This window comes from Trachypithecus francoisi, unplaced genomic scaffold (assembly GCF_009764315.1).
Source record: "Trachypithecus francoisi isolate TF-2019V2 unplaced genomic scaffold, Tfra_2.0 Lachesis_group2, whole genome shotgun sequence".
NCBI lineage: Eukaryota > Metazoa > Chordata > Mammalia > Primates > Cercopithecidae > Trachypithecus > Trachypithecus francoisi.
This window is the reverse complement of record NW_022681465.1, coordinates 113725389-113745418: the sequence shown is the minus strand read 5'-3', so window position 1 is coordinate 113745418 and position 20030 is coordinate 113725389. Positions and strand designations below refer to the sequence as shown.

The window sequence follows — 20030 nt, the reverse complement described above, 5'->3', positions numbered from 1 at the left end:
ACTCTCCGGCCTCGGTCTCCTGAGTAGCTGGGATTACAGGCGCGCGCCACCATGCCAGCTAATTTTTGTATTTTTAGTAAAGATAGGGTTTCACCATGTTGGCCAGGCTGGTCTCGAACTCCTGACCTCGTGATCCGCCCGCCTCGGCCGGTCAAAGTGCTAGGATTACAGGCGTGAGCCACCGCGTTCGGCCAAAGGAAGCATTTTCCTTCCAAAGACTCTCTCAGGTTACTGAAGGGGCAAAAGAACAGATAAAGCTTAATGTTGCTCCGGGGCAGAAGAGTAGAGGAACATTGGTTAAAGAAAGGCTTCTCTGGCGACAAGTCACTCCGCCAAGACATGAAGGACCCACGGAAAACGTTTGTTAGATTTAGAACAGCTGCACGCGAGTTCACACAAGGGGCCCAGAAGTGGCCCTCCGGCGACTGCCTGCTCCCCTCTCCTCCTAGTACAGTCCTAACATTTTCCCAACTGCTGCTGGCAGCAATTAAGAAACCACCTCCTTCCAAATCCAGCTGTCTTGCGCCTGCGCATTCAAGCAAAGCGCTCATAGAAGGCGGGAGGGAGGGCGCTACCGGAAGTGTGACCTCTCGCTCCCCGCAGCCTATTCTCATCCGGGGTCACGTCGATCTTCCGGGTGTGTTTGACAGGGTTTTCTACGCCGCTTTTTCTGCGACTTTTTGGTCTTCCGCTTTTTGCCACCGCCCCCAACCTTCTAAATCCTTTCGGCCCCTATCATCTTTGATTGTGTTACTCCTCCCCTGGCAGGCGTGCCGGGGGTTAGATCGCAGGCAGGGTCGGAGCTGGGCCTAGCTGCTCCACGGGCCACCACTACCTCCTTTGATTCGGGAGAAAGCTACGACCGAGTACGCCCAGCCGTCCCTGCTCGGGCCTTGGAACTTCTGAGCGGGCAGTGCGGTAGGCCCTGCTTAGCCCTTCCCGGAGGACACCTGTGAGTTTAGGGGGTTTCGGAGAGGAACGCAGCGGTGTAGGCCCAGGTCGGGGGCGGGGCGCGGGAAACTTTTTCCGAAACGGTAGCGTTTTGTTTTGCGTGGGAGGTTCCGGCAGTATCTCTTGGTTATTCCAAGTTTATGGGCGGCCCCTGGGCTGCTTGTACATTTTGAAGAATCTTAGGACCGCTTACTTTGCTTACTCGTTTTTCTTGTTCTCGCGTACTCCCTCGTCCACCACTCCAGGACCAAAAGAGAAAGATAGTCTTGGGACCCCTGCATGGTGTTTCAAAGGGTGGTAAAGAACTAAGGTAAATAACTGGATTAATTAAAAAATTTAAAAGGCATTTATCTTTTAAGGCTTACTTAAATGGCATGAAATTGCCTCAGCTTTTCACTTATAGGAAAATGCACAGGTTAAGACTGTTAGTTGTGTACGTTTCTTTTCTTGTTCAGCCTTTGTAGAAAGGCTTTTCGTCTCTCAAGGTGAGAACACGAAAGGCTTATGTGTCTCACAACTTATGGATTCTCTAAATTGTCTTACCTCTTTCAACTCTTTGTTTAAAATAGCAGATGTTTTTCATTAGGGTGAACAGAGAAGAAACAAAGGGAAACTGTTAAACACAATCTTAATAACAGATGTGCAGTGTATGATTTTGTGAGGAAAGAGATTGTAACTGATCACTAAATCTGTGTTTTTATATTACAGGTAACATAGTTAACTTTTGTAAGTATCTTCATATTGTATGGTTCAGTACCACAAGGCTTCCAACGCGTACTGATTAGCAGCCATAAGGCTATTCATTTATACTGATTAATAGCCAGTAATAGTGACGTTACTTTGTTGGTGTGAATAGCCCTAATTATGCCTATTAATTATGCCTGGAAATGTCCTGTAACAGCCTCCATGTGAAACAGGCCATTTATGAGTTGTTTAAGAAATGCCCGTTTGGAGCCATGTGACTAGATTATTTTTTGAAGACTTGGATGTAATTCAGTTCTTAGGCAAAGGGAATATCCTGTTCAAAACCTGGAAGTGGTTTTCACAGTGGGTTGGCAGGATTTAGGAATTGGGTTTTTCGTAATGTGGAGAAAAGAAGTGGGTTTGAGGGATCGAAGGTATTTGGACAAAATGGACAGTATCTTGGTTTAGCCAGTACAGTTCTGGTTTTTATACTAGGTGTATTCTGCTTTTCAAAGAATCTGATGAAGGAATTACATATAACCTTGAGTGTTCTCTAATTTGTTGGAGGAGAGGTCAAGTTGAGGACAGAAATTCCAGGTTGCAAATTCCAGGACCAAATGCTTTATCACTAGAAATTACTAGGAATTAATCTACTTTTTTTTTTTTTTTTTTTTAAGACGGAGTCTTGATCTTGTCACCCAGGCTGGAGTGCAGTGGCACGATCTCGGCTCACTGCAGCCTCCGCCTCCTGGGTTCAAGCGATTCTCCTGCCTCAGCCTGCGGAGTAGCTGGGATTACAGGCGCGTGCCACCATGCCCAGCTGATTTTTGTATTTTTTAGTAGAGACGGGGTTTCACCATGTTGGCCAGGCTGGTCTCGAACTCCTGACCTCAGGTTGATCCGTCCGCCTGGACCTCCCAAAGTGCTGGGATTACAGGCGTGAGCCACCGTGCCTGGCCGAATTAATCTACTCTTTCACTGCCTTGTTTCACGTAAACCTGTGCAATCTCCCATTGGGTCCACCTTAGGAAACAGTCTTTAAGGTTTTCTCCATAAGGCAAATACCAGTATACTATTTTATGGTCAAGTACAGATTGTGGAACTGATAACTTTTAAGGTAAGGAAAATTGGGTATTGCCAATATCTGGATTTTATGTATCTCTCATAAAATTTGTCACATGGAAGATAGTAGAAGACCACAGTTAATGTGGAGTAATGTTTTATATAACGAATCCCTACTTACTGAAGAAATCTTTCATTCAGAGTATGAAGAAAATGAAGATTTAAAATTTTGTGGAGATCCCTTATTTCTGTTATAGTAATAGTTTTACTGTATTTTATTTTGTGAAACTCTACATTCTGTTTAAAAAATGATTATGTTGTTTATGATAGATAATTGTTTTGATGTTATTTTTATTTTCATCGAAATCAATGTGAAATATATTAGAAAAAAGGAATAGAAGTTCATGGGCGTTTCATTTACTTCCTTAACTCTAGATGTCTTTCGGAATACGTATATTGGTGAACATAGAATGAGTGCCTCGGAATGATTTTCCCCTACTTGAAGTCTACCTTCCTTAAGAGCCTGACTTGAGGGCCAAAATTCATACTGAGGAGAGGCTGACAGATCCTTTGTTTTGCAGGGGCTCCAGAGCTTGATATATTTCTGGGAATTTGGGATAGGCTGAACTAGATTTCTGCCCCAGAGTAAACATCTGGCTGTGGACTCATTCTAAGTTTTTAAGCTGGGGATAATTTGGTCGTTAACTTTGTAGAGTAGTTCTGGGCCCCAAGACATCTTTAGATTTATTCTTAGTTTGGTTTTGGCTGTGTATAGGATGGAAACAAGGTGAGGCCTGGGCTCTTAATGTCATTTTGGATCTTCAAATCTTAACATACATGGACCTTATTCAGTTATAGAGGAAAAGCAGCATGTTTTTATAGGTATAAGCAAGTGTCTATCAAGCAAAATTTGTTACGGTGAATTGTGTTTTAATAGTATTTTCTCATAAATCCTATGAAGTAGGATCCTGTGTTTTATGGGAAATTAGGTTAGGGAACCAGGGTTAAAAAAGGCCAAGAAAGAGTGTGAGCCTGACCAAAGGATGAAAAGTGTTCATTGCCCATCTTGAATCTGGCAATCCAATATTTTTCTTTTTTCTTTTTTTTGTTTTTGAGACAGGGTCTCAAAACTCCAGCCGTTGACCAGGCTGGAGTGCAGTGGCACAGTCTCCTTGGCTCACTCCAACCTGTGTCTCCCTGGCTTAAGTGATCCTCACACCCCAGCTTCCGGAATAGCTGGGACTTCAGATGCACACCACCACACCTGGCTAATTTTTGTTGTGTCTCGTTTTTTTTTTTTTTTTTTGAGACGAAGTCTCGTTCTTTCACCCAGGCTGGAGTGCAGTGGTGTGATCTCCGCTCACTGTGACCTCTTCCTGCCGGGTTTAAGCGATTCCCCTGCCTCAGCCTCCCAAGTACCTGGGATTACAGGTGCCTGCCACCATGCTAGCTAATTTTGTATTTTTAGTAGAGGCGGGTTTTGCCTTGTTGACCAGGCTGTTCTTGAACTCCTGACCTCAGGTGATCTGCCCACCTCATCCTCCCAAAGTGTTGGAATTATAGCCATGAGCCACTGTACCTGGCCTAATTTTTTTTTTTTTTTTTTGAGACAGAGTTTTGCTCTTGTTGCCTAGGCTGGAGGGCAGTTGTGCGATCTTGGTTCACTGCAACCTCCGCCTCCCAGGTACAAGCGATTCTCCTGTCTCAGTCTCCCAAGTAGCTGGGATTACAGGCATGTGCCACCACGCCTGGCAATTTTTTTTTTTTTGTATTTAGTAGGGATTTCACCATGTTAGTCAGGCTGGTCGTGAACTCCTGATCTTAGATGATCCATCTGCTTCGGCCTCCCAAAATGCTGAGATTATAGGTGTGTGCCACTGCGTGCGGCCTAATTTTTGTATTTGTTGTAGAGGTGAGATTTTACCATGTTGCCCAGGCTGGTCTCTAACTCCTGGGCTCAAAAAATCTGCCTGCCTCAGCCTCCCCAAAGTTCTGGGATTACAGGGATATGAGCAACTGCCCAGCCCAGGATTATTGTATGTATTTTTACTAGGGGATTCCCTGGAATACTGCTTAGTTCGACATACTTGTCCATTTCCTCTGAAGAAGCTAAGGTGTACAGTTGAGGAAATATGATAGGATTATTTTCTTTTTTAAAAATCTCTTGTAAAAAGACATAAGGGTCTGCTAAAGAAAGTTGACAGACTTGTTTTCTGGAGGTTAACCTTGTCTCTAGTCCAAATTAGGGTCAGGCATTTGGGATGAGGTCTGATGGTGGTTCATAGAATTTTGTCCATAGTCTATTATGAACCCTGGACTGGTGAGCCTTGTTATCTGTGGCCAACCTAGGGAATTTTCATCTTATGGAATTGAAAAAACAAGGAACGATGTTTGTGAGGGATTTATTTATTTCTTCCCAGATCTTTCTTTCTCTTCCCTGTTGTCTCTTATAGTTTTTTCCAGCCCTCCTGGTCACAATCCCCAGAGGCGACTGTTTCAATTCTTGTGGCTACCTAGTTTTATTTTTCTCTGTTGTTAAAAAAAAAAAAAAAAAGAAAAGTAAAGCTTCTATACTTCATTCTTTTGATTTATATTTACTGCAAATGAGTATTTAGCACTTTTTGTACCGTCTGTCATCCTCCATATAAAACTTGTGATATATAAACACAAATGTATAATATAATGTCATATATAAATAAATAATATATAATAAATTTTACATAGTAGCTCAGTTAAAAAGAATCAGTATATTCAATCTTTATTGTAAGAGTCAGGTAGGTAACTATGATTATATTGCCTTTTTTATATTACCTATTGAGTGTTTTTTTTCTTTGGTAATTTATTTTTAACTAGCTACTTTTCTATATTTCTAAAATTATTTCTACTCTGTTAACAGAACTTTTTTTTTTTTTTTTTTTTTTTTTTTTTTTTTTTGAGACGGAGTCTCGCTCTGTCGCCCAGGCTGGAGTGCAGTGGCCGGATCTCAGCTCACTGCAGGCTCCGCCTCCCGGGTTTAGCCATTCTCCTGCCTCAGCCTCCCGAGTAGCTGGGACTGCAGGTGCCCGCCACCTCGCCCGGCTAGTTTTCTGTATTTTTTTAGTAGAGACGGGGTTTCACCGTGTTAGCCAGGATGGTCTCGATCTCCTGACCTCGTGATCCGCCCGTCTCGGCCTCCCAAAGTGCTGGGATTACAGGCTTGAGCCACCGCGCCCGGCCTGTTAACAGAACTTTATAGTCAAATACATCAGGTAATCTACCAGTTGATTTTTTTTTTTTTTAACTTAGATATCTTCTTGAAGCCCTGCATCCTCCTATTCTAATTTGAACTGTTAGCTTCCCAACACTGTCATCTTGGGGAATTTACTTTGTTTCTGCCCTACATCAGATCTCCCTTTTTCTGGATTCCAGGTTTTCGTTTTCTTTTTTGATAACTTACCTGTCTAAGAATGTTTCTAGTTGCCCTTGCATTTTGATAGTACAGCTAGGTATAGAATTTCGGCCTGAGAGCATTTCCATCAGAGATTTGAAGTCATGAGTCCATGTCCTGTGCTATTGAGAAGTCCAAAGCCATTTTGATTGCTTGTGCTTTGTTTATACCATTTTCCCCTTCTGGAATATTTTATAAACTTCCTTTTTTTGTGTAATATTCTGAAACTTCAGTATAATGTACCTTGACATGTAACTTTTTTACTGTACTTTGTACTCTTTAGGTCCTTTCAACCTGGGGATTGGTGTCTTTCAGTCTTTGGCATTTTTTTGTTTTATTTGTTAGGTAATGTCCTGTGTTTTTTTCTGTTCTTCCTGGACCTTCTGTTATAATGTTAGATTACATAGTTTAATAGTCTTCTGTTTTCTCTTGTGTTGTCTTGCCTCCTTCCTGCTCCTACCAACTTTTTCTTTTCTGTCTTTCTAATACATTTCTTCAAAGTTACTTTTTAACTTTCTGCTGGATAGTTCTGCTTTCAATTTTATAATTTCCCACAGCCTTTTTATTTTATTTTTTTGAGATAGGGTCTTGCCCTATCACCCAGGCTGGAATGCAGTGGCATGAATATGGTTCACTACAGCCTTGACCTCCTAGACTCAAGCAGTCCTCCCACCTCAGCCTCCTGTGTAACTGGGACCAAAGGCACACACTATTGTGCCTGGCTAATTTTGATTTTTTATAGAGACAGGGTCTCACTTTGTTGCCCAGGATAATCTTGAATTCCTGAGCTCAAGTAATCCTCCCACCTCTGCCTCCCAGAGTGCTGGGATTGTAGGTGTGAGCCACCTCACCTGGCCCCTTTCTTTTTAAATAGCATATGCTTGTTATATATATACAATGTCTTTTCATTAATCTGAGATTTTTTTTTTCTTTTTTTTTTGAGTGTTCGTTTGTTCCTGACATTGTTTCTGTTTATTCCCAGGTTTTATTTTTCTTCTGGTGATCCATGGATGCCTCTTTTAAGTGAGAATATCAGGAGTCTAATTAGAAACTCTAAAAATGCGTGGGTAGGGCCTGTCAACTTGTAGGCTTCATGTTCAGTTGATTAGGTAGCTAGCTTGACATTTTCTTGATGCACTCCCAAGTATTATTATGTTACAGGTTCTCTTGGTACTATGTTACATAGTTTCTCTCTCATTTTGTTTTTTCATAAAAGAGTTTTCTAATTGCTTGCTTTGAGAAAGTGGGTTGAGGGGTCCTATTTTTCTTTGTAGACTTTACCTGATACTCGTTTTCAGTTTATTACCTTATCCAATCCTTTGTAAGACTACAGCCTTGGTGTATGAGTCATTGCAAAGAATAAATGTCTACTCTCCTCCCTGGATCAGTGAAGGATTCTGATTGCTTTGTATAGTTTTTCCCTATTCCTATGGAACAGAGCCCTCTTTTATTGGAAATCTTTTATATAAATTATGTAGACTTTGAGGGGAATCTCAGAATCTTATAAATTGTTAAGACAATATAAAATCCATTCCTTATTTGATCGGACCTATAAGAACCAAATTCTAGGAATCAGGATGTCATGTGATGTTATACCTTTGTATAAATTAGGTTGAGAATAAATGTAAGAATCTGTGGGATTTTATTAATGTCAGGTGATAACTTGATTTTCTAAAAGATTTGTTGATATGAGGGTAAATGTATTAGGGTAAATTCATCAGAAAATTAGAAATGTGCGTGTATCTTGCATCTGAATAATGTTAATCTTAGATTTAGAATTTATTGTTAGTTTCCTTTTGTTACCTATAGTGGCACTTAGGAGACCTATTTAACTTTGCAAATAAAATTTGTAACTTGATAACTAATTGTTTTAAGTTACTGGATAATAGAAGTGTTTAGTATCTTTAAGCTATAATAATTTAGTATTGTCTTTTTAAATTATCCTAGGTAGAAGAATACATGTTCACTTCCAGTGAACAAGAGCATGTTCCCAAACTCAATTTTGGGTCGCCCACCCTTCACTCCAAATCATCAACAACATAATAACTTCTTTACCCTGTCACCTACTGTTTATTCACACCAGCAGCTTATAGATGCACAATTCAACTTTCAGAATGCAGAGTAAGTATGGTGATATTTTGGCCTATGTTGTTGGTAAATTTCATTTTCTATTTGACATAAACCCTTTTTGTATGAAACTTTCGAAGGCGGAGGATATATCGTCATGTTTTTTTTGATAGGGAAGTATTTAATTTTTTTTAAGAGATTGGTTTTGTTTTTAAGGAAAAAAATGTGTATATTATTACTGTTCTTTTCTTTGATTTTGATAGCTTGTCTAGAGCTGTGTCATTACAGCAGCTGACATATGGAAATGTCAGTCCAATACAGACCTCAGCCTCCCCATTATTTCGAGGAAGGAAGTAAGTACTTCTTAATTATTTTAAAAGAATATTTTTGCGTTTCTGAGAACTCTGTAACAGTGTATCTTGAATTAATGTTGTATGGACCCTATGCCCTGTGTTTTGTTTTCTGGGACCTGTACGATCAGATCAGTCATGGAATTTTAACATTTTTTGCATTAAAAATTTTAGGGATTCTTTTGTTGATTTGTTCCTGCTTTATTATATGTTTGTTTCTGCCCTACGTGAGATCTCCCCTTTTCTACATTCCGGGTTTGCTTTTTCTAGAATAAAACTAAGTTTCCTCAGAAAACCACTTTTTAATTGAGATTTTTTAACTAAATGAGATGGCCTTCTGTATTCATTTGCTAGGGTAGGGTTGCCATAACAACGTACCACACATTGGGTGGCTTACACAACAGAAATTTATTTTCTTACAACTCTGGAGGCTAGATCAAGGTGTTGGCAGGGTTGGTTTCTTCTGAGGCTTCTTTTCTTGCCTTGTAGAAGGCTGCGTTGTCACTGGGTCTTAATATGGTTGTTTCCCTGTGTTTTCTGTGTCCTCATCTCTTCTAAGGACACCAGTCATATTGGATTAAGGTTCATCTTAAAGGCCCCACTGTAACTTAGGTAACTTTTAAGAGGTCCTCTCTCCAAATACAGTCACATTTTGAGCTCCTGGGGCTTAGGACTTCAGCTTTTGATTTTCTAGGGGGACACAATTATAACATTTTCTTTCTAGTAAACTTTATGTTTTGATTTATCTACATCCTACACAGGTAAGGTTCCATGGTAACAAACATTGTAGTGAAAATTTCTGTGTGACATAAAACTTCCTATAGTCAAGTCAGGAGTCAATTAATTTTAATCTATTTGATTAAAAGAAATTCATTTATTACAAAATATAACAGAACTTGAGACGTGGTTGTTAAAATAACATTCGGCAATATTTGAAAGGTACCACTGTTACTTAAAAACCTATATAAACATTCTATAACCTTTACATCCCATTAAAAAAAACCCTATCGGCGAACAAGGTGCTGTAAAAAAAAATAATAACACTAACTAGGAATTATTAGTTGCTCATTATGTAGTAATCATTATTCTAAGCCTTTACAATTAATGGTTTGATTAAATCACATAACACTGAGGTAGGTACTATTATCCCTTGCCTGTTGAGGAGAAAGCTGACTCACAAGTGACATAGCTGGAATTTGAAATGTTGTATGTCTCTGAGTCATTTGCTTATAAGTACTACAGTTTGTTCTTCAAAATTGTCATTGAGAAAAGTTTTATAATAATTCTAATAGTATTGACTTTATTCAGATTTTGTTTTTTAGAAATTGCCTTCATAGCCAATTTGTGAATTAAGAATGAAAATAAACTCCATTAGACCGGGCGCAGTGGCTCACGCCTGTAATCCCAGCACTTTGGGAGGCCAAGGCGGGCAGATCACTAGGTCAGGAGATTGAGACCGTCCTGACTAACATGGTGAAACCCTGTCTCTACTAAAAATACAAAAAAGTAGACGGGTGTGGTGGCACTTGCCTGTAATCCCAGCTACTCAGGAAACTGAGGCAGGAGAATGGCATGAACCCGGGAGGTGGAGCTTGCAGTGAGCCGAGATTGCGCCATTGCACTCCAGCCTGGGTGACAGAGTGAGACTCTGTCTCGAAAAACAACAACAAAAATCTCCAGTTAATTTGTAGTTAATACAAACATATTTTTAAAATTAAAATTGGCATTCTCATTAGAAGATATTCAGCATATACAGCTCTCTAAGAGACTTTTATGTTTAAAATTATTAAATATACTTTTATGCATTTAGCACTGTATACTTTACCTGTGAGTAGGGGTTCCACTTATTTTGCAGATCTGTCAAGGAGAGAGAAATTCACAAAATCGCAGAGGAATGTTAAAAAATCTTCTATGGGCCGGGTGCAATGGCTCATGCCTGCAATCCCAGTGCTTTGGGAGGCCGAGGTGGGCGGATTGTTTGAGGTCAGGATTTCAAGACCAGCCTGGCCAACATGGTGAAACCCCATCTCGACTAAAAAACACAAAAATTAGCTGGGCGTGGTGGCGGGCGCCTGTAGTCCCAGCTACTCAGGAGGCTGAGGCAGGAGAATAGCTGGAACCGTGGCGGCAGAGGTTGCAGTGAGCCGAGATCGCCCCACTGCACTCCCGCCTGGCGACAGAGCAAGACTGCCTAAAAAAACAAAAAAAAAACAAAAAAAGAAAAAAACCTTCTATGACCGATAGAATTTTCAGACTTTAAAGGAATTGGATCATTTTCTGTGTCATAAAGTATTACCTACATGAACAACTTAATATATCAATGAAGTTAATGTCTTTTTTCCCAACAAATATTTACTCTTTAATGATTTTTCCCTTTTTATTTTGCAAATATTTAAACCTCCAGAAAAATTTAAAGAATAATATAGTGAATATCTGTATGCCTTTTGCCTAGATTCATGAGTTAAAAGTTTAACATTTGATTCTTTCTCTTTTTTTTTTGCCCACCTGCTTTTTTTCCAGAACTATATAAAAGAAAATTGTTGACACCATTTTATTTTACCTTAAAACATGTCAGCTTATTCCTCCTGAAAAACAAGGCTTTTCTTCTATATAATCAAAATACCTTGATTATTCCCAAGAAATTTAATATTAGTAAAATAATATTATCTGAGTTGCAGCTCTTTTTCGAATTTCTTCGTTTGTCCAATGTCTTTATAGCTTTATTGAAAAGTGTCTGTTAATTTGGTCTTTCCTGCTGATGAGTCAGAACATAGGTGTATTCAAAGAGCCCTTTTTTATAACTAGCACTCAACTCACTTAATCTTATCTTCCATATGTTATAGTGTGGATCTTTTCTTCTTAGTAATTCTATAAATAGAACTTTTCCTACAAAGTTTTCACTACTGAGATGAAACATTGGGGTAGTTCAAATATGGGAGACTAACTTCAATATATACATGTAGTTTTTTCTGTCTGCATTATCACTATTTTTTTCTAAGGTGTTGAGAGGCATTTCTTGTGCTGAACATGAATATTTTTAAGAGCCATATAAAGCTAATAATGTGACCTTATTGAAAGAATCATAATATTGTCATTATCTCTTACGATATTTATATATTATTAATTGCTTTTTGTTATCAAAAAGTTGTATCTTTAATTACTAAGGTATATTGCTTGTTTTCAGGAGATTAAGCGATGAAAAAAACCTTCCTCTTGACGGTAAACGGCAACGTTTCCATTCACCCCACCAAGAGCCAACTGTAGTTAACCAGATAGTGCCTTTATCAGGTGAACGAAGATACTCAATGCCGCCATTGTTTCATACACATTTTGTACCAGATATAGTCAGATGTGTTCCACCTTTTCGAGAAATACCATTTTTAGAACCTAGAGAAATCACACTGCCTGAGGCCAAAGATAAGGTAATAATAATGTAGATTTTAGTTTTGCCTTTTGGGAATTTAGTATAAATAATGTATTAATCAAAAATATTTAATATCCTGGATTAAGTAGAACATGTGTTTTTTTCTTGCAATGTTTAAAGTACTATTCAGCCTAATTTTCTGTATAAACATTACTTCTGATTTTTGGTAGCTATTCTTTTATAGAAGTGCAGGAAAAATCAGATTTTCCCTGATGTATGAAAATTTTATTAGAACCCAAATACTTTCTTAGTTTAGAGAACTGTCCTGTTACTTGTTACTGAAAAAAAAAAAAAAAGTTTTCGTATAGCTATTGTAATAGACTGTTAGAACACATTTTATTTTGGGGAGTCACTGAGAAAAACAATACATTCAAAGTGATATAATCAACAAAGATCTATCAAAAACATTTATAAAAAACATTTTCAATTAAGTGAAATGAAGCTATTTAAATAATAAATCTTGGAAAATGACATTGTCAGCATTGGGGAATAATGAGTTATTTAACATCTAGTACTAGAAACGTATCTCTCCCCTCCCCCATATTTAGTGAAACCTAATGCGGTTTTTCTCAGTAATTGAAAGGGTTTATAATGTAAATATCGGCATTCTCTTGGGTTGTGTGTGGTTTATACTTGCTGTTTTTGCATTTTCAAAGCTGCCACACTCTTGAGAAATGAGATATTTGTAGGCTAAGGAGAACAACCGTGAAGAAAGTATAGCAACTTTGTTTTACTCATCTTTGGGTTCCTATCAACCAGCATAGGTCTGAAACATAGTAAGTGTACAGAAATGTTGGGTCAGAAAAGCAACATCTGCTTCATTCCTTAGTTGTGCTGCTTTTTTATTCCTCTATTATTCTTTTATTCTTTAAGTGAGTTATAATTGTACCATAAAATTCACCCTTTTAAAGTGTACAGTTCAGTGGTTTTAAAATATATTCCCAAAGTTGTGCAACTGTACTATCTGATTCCCAAACATTTTCATCACCCCCGAAAGAAACTTTGTACCCAATAGCAGTCATTTCTACTGCTCCCTGGCAACAACTAATCTATTTTCTGTCTTTATCCCATCCTGGCCATTTTATATAAATGAAATCATTCAATATGTGGCCTTTTGTGTCTTGCTTTTTTCATTTAGCATGTTTTCAAGGTTCATCCATGTTGTAGCATACACATCAGTACTTCATCCCTTTTTATAGCTGAATAATACTCCATTGTATGAGTAGACCTCACTTTGTTAATACAGTCCTCAGTTGGTGAATTTCTGGGTTGTTTCCACTTTTCATCTGTTATGAATAGTGCAACTGTGAATATCTGTACAGATTTTTGCATGGACATATGTTTTTACCTCTCTTGGAGTGAAATTGCTTGGTCATATAGTAATTGTGTTTAACTTTTTGAGGAACTGCCAAAGTGTTTTCTAAAGTGGTTGCACCATTTTACATTCCTATCAACAGTTTTTAGGTGCTGTACGTTCTTTACATGCTTGCTGAACTTGCAGCACTTGTTACTGTCTGTCTTTTTGATTATAGCCATTCTAGTGGGTATGAAATGGTATCTCATCGTGATTTGGATTTGCATTTCTATAATGCCTAATGATATTGAGCATCTTTTCATTTGCTTATTGGACATTTGTATATCTTCTTGGGGAAATGTCTATTCATCGATATCCCTTGCCCATTTTTAAATTGGACTATTTGTCTTTTTACTGTTGGGTTATAAGAGTTCTTTATTTCTTTCTACATATTAGACCCTTACCGGATAATGATTTGTGAATTTATGGTCCCATTATGTGGCTTGTCTTTTTACTTTCTTTTTGGTATCCTTCGAAGCACAAATACCTTTCATTTTGGTACAGTCCAATTTATCTATTTTCCTTTGGTTGGTTGTGCTTTTGGTGTCATATCTAAGAAACTATTGTTCAGGGTCACAGAGATTAATGCCTATGTGTTAATTTTTAAATTTTATTTATTTATTTTATATTATTTTTTCCCTGCCCTGCGTATGTGTTACGCTAAAACTTTTATAGTTTTAGTTCTTACATTTAGGACTTTGATTCATTTTGAGTTAATTTTTGTATATGATGTAAAGTAGGGGGTCCAACTTTATTCTTTTGCTGTTGGTCCAGTTGTCCCAGCAGCTTATTGAAGAAACTGTTCTTTTCGCCTCTGTAACTTTTTTTTAAACCATATTGAAATAGGAAAAACAATCAGTCAAAATCAGTGGGAGAAAGGAAAAAGGCAAAGGAAACTGAGAAAAGATTAACTTAGGTTTTTTTAGTTAGTTTTTTTTTTTTTTTTGAGATGGAATCTAGCTCTGTCACCCAGGCTGGAGTGCAGTGGCGTGATCTCAGCTCACTGCAACCTCCACCTCCCGGGTTCAAGTGATTCTCCTGTCTCAGCCTCCTGAGTAGCTGGGATTACAGGTGTGTGCCACCATGTCCGGCTAATTTTTGTATTTTTAGTAGAGACGGGGTTTCACCATGTTGATCAAGCTAGTCTTCAACTCCTGACCTCGTGATCCACCCACTTCGGCCTTTCAAAGTGCTGGGATTACAGGCATGAGCCACCGTGCTTGGCCTAGTTTTTTATTTTTTATTTTTTATTTTTTTTATTTTTTGAGACGGAGTCTCGCTCTGTTGCCCAGGCTGGAGTGCAGTGACGCGATCTCGGCTCACTGCAAGCTCCGCCTCCTGGATTCGAGCTATTCTGCCTCAGCCTCTCGAGTAGCTGGGACTACAGGCGCCTGCTACCACACCCACTCAGCTAATTTTTTGTATTTTTAGTAGAGACAGGGTTTCACCTTGTTAGCCAGGATGGTCTCGATCTCCGGACCTTGTGATCCACCCTCCTCGGCCTCCCAAAATGCTGGGATTACAGGTGTGAACCACCGCGCCCTGCCACCCAGCTAATGTTTTTAATTTTTTTTTTTGGTAGAGCCAGGGTCTTGCTGTGATACCCAGGGTCTTGCTATGATACCCAGGCTGGTCTTGAACTCCTAGCCTCAAGTGATCCTCCTGCAGTGGCCTCCCAAAGGGCTGGGATTACAGGTATGAGCTACCTGCACCTAGCTGTTTTTATTCATTTTAAAGACTATCTTGTAATGCCATAATATGAAAGCCTATGGTATAAATCAAATCAGATCAGTCCTTTGAATGAACATACAAGAATCTTTTTGTCAGGTGTGGTGGCTCACGCCTGTAATCCCAGCGCTTTGGGAGGCCAAGGTGTGCAGATCACAAGGTCAGGAGTTCAAGACCAGCCTGGCCAATGTGGTGAAACCCCGTCTGTACTAAAAATACAAAAATTAGCTGGGCGTGGTGGCAGGCACCTGTAATCCCAGCTACTGGGGAGGCTGAGGCAGGGGAATCACTTGAACCCAGGAGGTGGAGGTTGCAGTGAGCCGAAATCATGCCATGGTCCTCCAGCCTGGGCAACGGAGTGAGACTCCGTCTCAAAAAAAAAAAAAAAAAGAATCTTTTACTGGTTTTTTAAGGTATGTATGCTGGTAGCCCTGTTTTCTGTGGAATTTATTGTGATAAACTATTGAAAGCTCTCTATTTTTACTTGTATTTGTATGTTGTGATAGTTAACTATTGGAACTAACTACGAGTTTTGCACATGGACTAGGCAAATTTTCAATTTCAGTAAATTTAATAACAATTCACATTAGTGTCAGCATAAACCATCTGGCAAGGTACAGTTCTGTATCAATAATGTTTTAAAATTAGTCATATAGAAAGAAATACTCCTAAATATTTAGAATTAGGGATTTATCTCAGAAGGCTAAAGATAGATTGTGTATTTGAACCAATTTCTTTATTTTCCTTTTTTGAGACAGAGTTTTGCTCTTGTTGCCCAGGCTGGAGTGTAATGGCACGATCTTGGCTCACTGCAACTTCCACCTCTGGGGTTTAAGCGATGCTCCTGCCTCAGCCTCCCAAGTAGCTGGGATTACAGGCACGTGCCACCATGCCCGGCCAATTTTGTATTGTTAGTAGAGATGGGGTTTCACCATGTTGGTCAGGCTGGTCTCAAACTCCTGACCTCAGGTGAACCACCTGCCTGAGCCTCCCAAAGTGCTTACAGCCTCCCAAAGGGATTACAGGTGTGATCCACCACGCCTGGCTGGAACCAATTTCTTTGAGTGCTACTCTCTACCTGTCAGGTTGTGGGAGAAAGAAGGCAAGCAGTTCGTTTTGTGTTTATTTTTTAAGTGAACACTTTCTAAGAAAGCTAACATTGATGTCTCTTTTAGGCATTCTACATATGCTATCTCATTTAGTCTTTTCAGCAACCCCATGACATGGATGTTATCCTAGTGTTATTGAGGCTCAGAAAGCTAAATAACTTGCTCAAGGTCATAGCGAGTAAGTGGTAAAACCAAAATTTGATCTCTGTCTCTAAAAATACGAAGAGAAGGAGTTTAAGATACTTAAAATCAAGGGTAGGCAGATGACATTCTAACTCTAATACAAGGTAATCTGTGACAGTGATAATTAATATTTATCGAGTATCTGTCATTACTGGCATTGTGTTTGACAGTTTGTGTGGTTTACTGTTGTTTACTTCTCTAGAGTGTAAAGTGAATGGAGGATTCAGTGTGAGATAAAGTGGGGCAGTGGTTTGAAGCATTGAATGCAAGTAGAATGCTGTTGAAGGTTTTAAAGTAGAAAAATAGCACAGTCAGATTTGTATTTTTAGAAAGTCCTTGCTGTATAGTGAATTTGGTTTAGAATGAAGTGGGCTTGGAAGATGGTGATCACCTTGAAGACTGTTACATTCATCCTGAAGATGGTTGACCCCCTTGAAGGCTGTTAAATTCATCCTAATGAGAGGCGCTGAAGGTTTCAGTTATGGTAGATGGTAGTGAAAAAGATGTGGGAGATAATGTATAAGGAAAATTTATAGAATGTGTGGAATAATTGAGTGTAGAAGAGAGAGGGTGAAAGAGACCTGAATGACTCCAATGATTTGATTCTGGGTTACTAGTAGAGATAAGGAACCTAGATTTGGGGTATATAGGGCTGATTAAGGAAATACTCGAGTTATTTATACTATGAGAGCATCTACTATAAAACATTTGTGCTCCTGAGAAACTTCATGTCCTGCAAATTGCACACTAATGATATAGGGCTTATGGGAAATAGGGTTGGAACAGACGACTCAAAACCTAAACAGTTTTGTAACCGGAACACTATCAAGAATAATAATTGATATCTTGGGAAATAACTTGGACAGACCAGGCAGGCAGTTTGGCATGGCTAGATGCTGATGCAGGCAGGGGATATTAGAAATATACAAAATAGAGTTGAGATGCTGGCTTGTGCTGGGCATTGAGACAGGCAGTTAAAAATGGAGCTCTGAGTCAGTGAGTATGCTGTTAAGGTAGAGACAAAAGGAAATACACCAGCACAGAGCTCTCCGAGGCTAGGAGTATGTTTTCTTGAGCAGGAATCTTGGATGCAAATGCTTTTTAGTTCCGTTAGATCTGTAAGGACTACATACTGAGGGGTTTTTTTCTTTCTCGTGACAGTTGTAATGCTACAGTTACAGCTCCGTGTACAAATCATGTACAAACCCAACTTGTATGTTGTATTGATACCATTCCCCTGTTTACCAGTCACATATAAGCTAATTGGTATTGTAGAAAAATATAACTGTATTGACAGTATATGTTTGGAGTTCAGAAGTAAGGTCGGGCTGTAGATAGGGATCCTGAAGAGATCTGAAACAAAAGTGACAGTTGAAACTCCTAGAGTAGATAAGATTTTTAATTTATTTAGCATTCAAATATTTGTGAGCTCTAGGCATGGGAGATACACTGTTTTTCTAAACATACATGGTCTCTGCATTTAGGTACAGCATAGTGAGAGGAGGGGGAGCCATTAAAAAATAATCACACATAGGCTGGGCACAGTGGCTCAAGCCTGTAATCCCAGCACTTTGGGAGGCCGAGGCGGGTGGATTACCTGAGGTTAGGAGTTTGAGACTAGCCTGACCAATATGGGGAAACCCCATCTGTACTAAAAATACAAAAAAATTAGCTGGGCGTGGTGGCGTGCGCCGGTAGTCCCAGCAACTCGGGAGGCTGAGGCGGGAGAATTGCTTGAACTAGGGAGGCAGAGGTTGCGGTGAGCCAAGATCATGTCACTGTACTCCAGCCTGAGTGACAGAGCAGGACTCTGTCTCAGAAATAAAAAAATTAAAAAAAAATGCAGATCACAATTTTATTTATATAAATGCTGTGCAGGAAATTACTGAGTGCTCAGGGAAAACCTCTTAGAGGAGACATTATTTGAGTTGAGATCTGAAAGATGAATGAGTTAACTAGTTAAAGAATAATGGGGAGCTGGGCGTGGTCGCTCATGCCTGTAATCGCAACACTTTGGGAGGCTGAGGTGGGTGGATCCCCTGAAGTCAGGAGTTCAAGACCAACATGGCGAAACTCCATCTCTTCTAAACATACAAAATTAGCCTCATGGCAGGTGCCTGTGATCCCAGCTACTCGGGAGGCTGAGGCAGAGAATTGCTTGAACCCGTGAGGTGGAGGTTGCAGTGAGCCAAGACCACGCCGCTGCACTCTAGCCTGGGAGACAGAGTGAGGCTCCGTCTCAAAAAATAGTGGGGATGGGGAGACTGCTTTAGAGAGCGGAAATAGCATGTTTGAGGTTCCTAAAGCAGAAAAGAGAATGGAGTGTACAAATGACTGAAAGATGGCTAGTGTTTCATGAATTAGAGGGAAAGTGGGTGAAGGTGTGGTAGGGGAAGTGGGAAGAGTGGCATATTTTGCAAGGTCTCCTAGGCCATTTTGGTCTTTAGCTTAAGAACAGCAGGAACCTATTCAGAGTTGTTTTTTTCTTTTTTAATGCAGTAGACAGATAAGTTAAAAAGGTTATTTTCACTGCACTGTGGAGAGCAGATTGAAGTTGAGCAAGCATGGATGTAGAGAAGTTGTACTATAGTATTTCAAGTGAGAGGCAATGGTACCTTGAATTAGGAAGTGCTAGTAGTTATGAAGAGAAATTAATGGATTTCAGCTGTATTTTAGAGGCAGAATCTGTAACATTTGATGATATATTAGATTACAGTGTCTAAGCCTCTGCAATATCAACATTTTAGGCCAGCTTTCTTTAGTGTGGAGGGGCTGTCCTGTGTACCCTCCTACGTCTAGTAGCATTCCTGCCACCAATCCCTAGTTGTGACAACACAAAATGTCTATGGACATTGCCAGTTGTCCTCTGTGGGACAAAATTGTCCTAGTTGAAAACCACTGGGTTCGATTGAGGAGAATTATTGAGGATTACACTCAAGTTTCTGACTTCTACAGTTGGATGCATGGTGGCATCATTCGCTGAGACAGAATAGAATGGAAGAGGAGAAAAATTTATGTATGTGCTTAATAAGGATTGACTTATGAGTCTGTGGACATGTTGCCTTTAAGATGCTTTTGAAGCATCAGAGTGGATATTTAGCATTGATAATTGAATATACTGCATATAGATTTGGAATTCAAAGGATATTCATTAGCTAGAAATGTGTATTTGGCCATCATCAGCATACAGATGGTAATTGAAGCCTCAGGAAGTGAGTCTGTGTCCAAGACTGGTTGAAATAGGTTGAGGAAAGAATGGGAAAACAAATGCAAACCAATGTTATACACAACTGTTTTGGGAAATTTGGCAGTGAAAGGGGGGAGCAAAAGGTGGGAAGTTGGGACAAGGCTTTTTTTTTGTAAGGTGGGAGAAACTCTGGTCACATATAAATGTTTGTGGGGAAGATTTATAGACAGGAAAGAGGTTGACCACTCTGGAAAGAAAAGAACAATCATGAATAAGGTTTCCTACAAGGTGGAAGGGTAATGGATCCTGTATATAGGTGGAGTGATTGGCCTTAGGTAAGAGAAAAACTTTTTTGAACTGGCTGATAGGAGGAGAGAGGATAGGTATAGATAGAGGGAAATTTGTAGATACGGTAGGGAGATGTTAGTGGAGTTTCCAGGGTTGAATGGCATCTTCCTGTTTTCTCTCTGAATTACTATGCAAGATCATCTGTTGTGACTGGAG

At 39.4% G+C, this 20030-nt stretch overlaps 1 protein-coding gene across 5 annotated transcripts in view; it reads left to right on the top strand.

Annotated features, from left to right (window-relative positions):
* The first annotated feature begins 599 nt into the window (after window positions 1–599).
* The window catches only part of TENT2 (terminal nucleotidyltransferase 2), a 75053-nt gene continuing 55622 nt past the window's right edge, over window positions 600–20030 (top strand). For 2 of the 5 annotated variants that reach the window (XM_033180173.1, XM_033180169.1), the window contains exons 1-5: window positions 602–952; window positions 1197–1261; window positions 8072–8245; window positions 8455–8544; window positions 11726–11963. In XM_033180173.1, coding sequence (XP_033036064.1) covers window positions 8109–8245; window positions 8455–8544; window positions 11726–11963 — 465 coding nt within the window. In that variant the 5' untranslated portion in view covers window positions 602–952; window positions 1197–1261; window positions 8072–8108. Of the gene's footprint in view, window positions 953–1195; window positions 1262–8071; window positions 8246–8454; window positions 8545–11725; window positions 11964–20030 lie in introns of all 5 variants that reach the window. The other 3 variants (XM_033180174.1, XM_033180170.1, XM_033180172.1) reach the window with 3 other exon arrangements.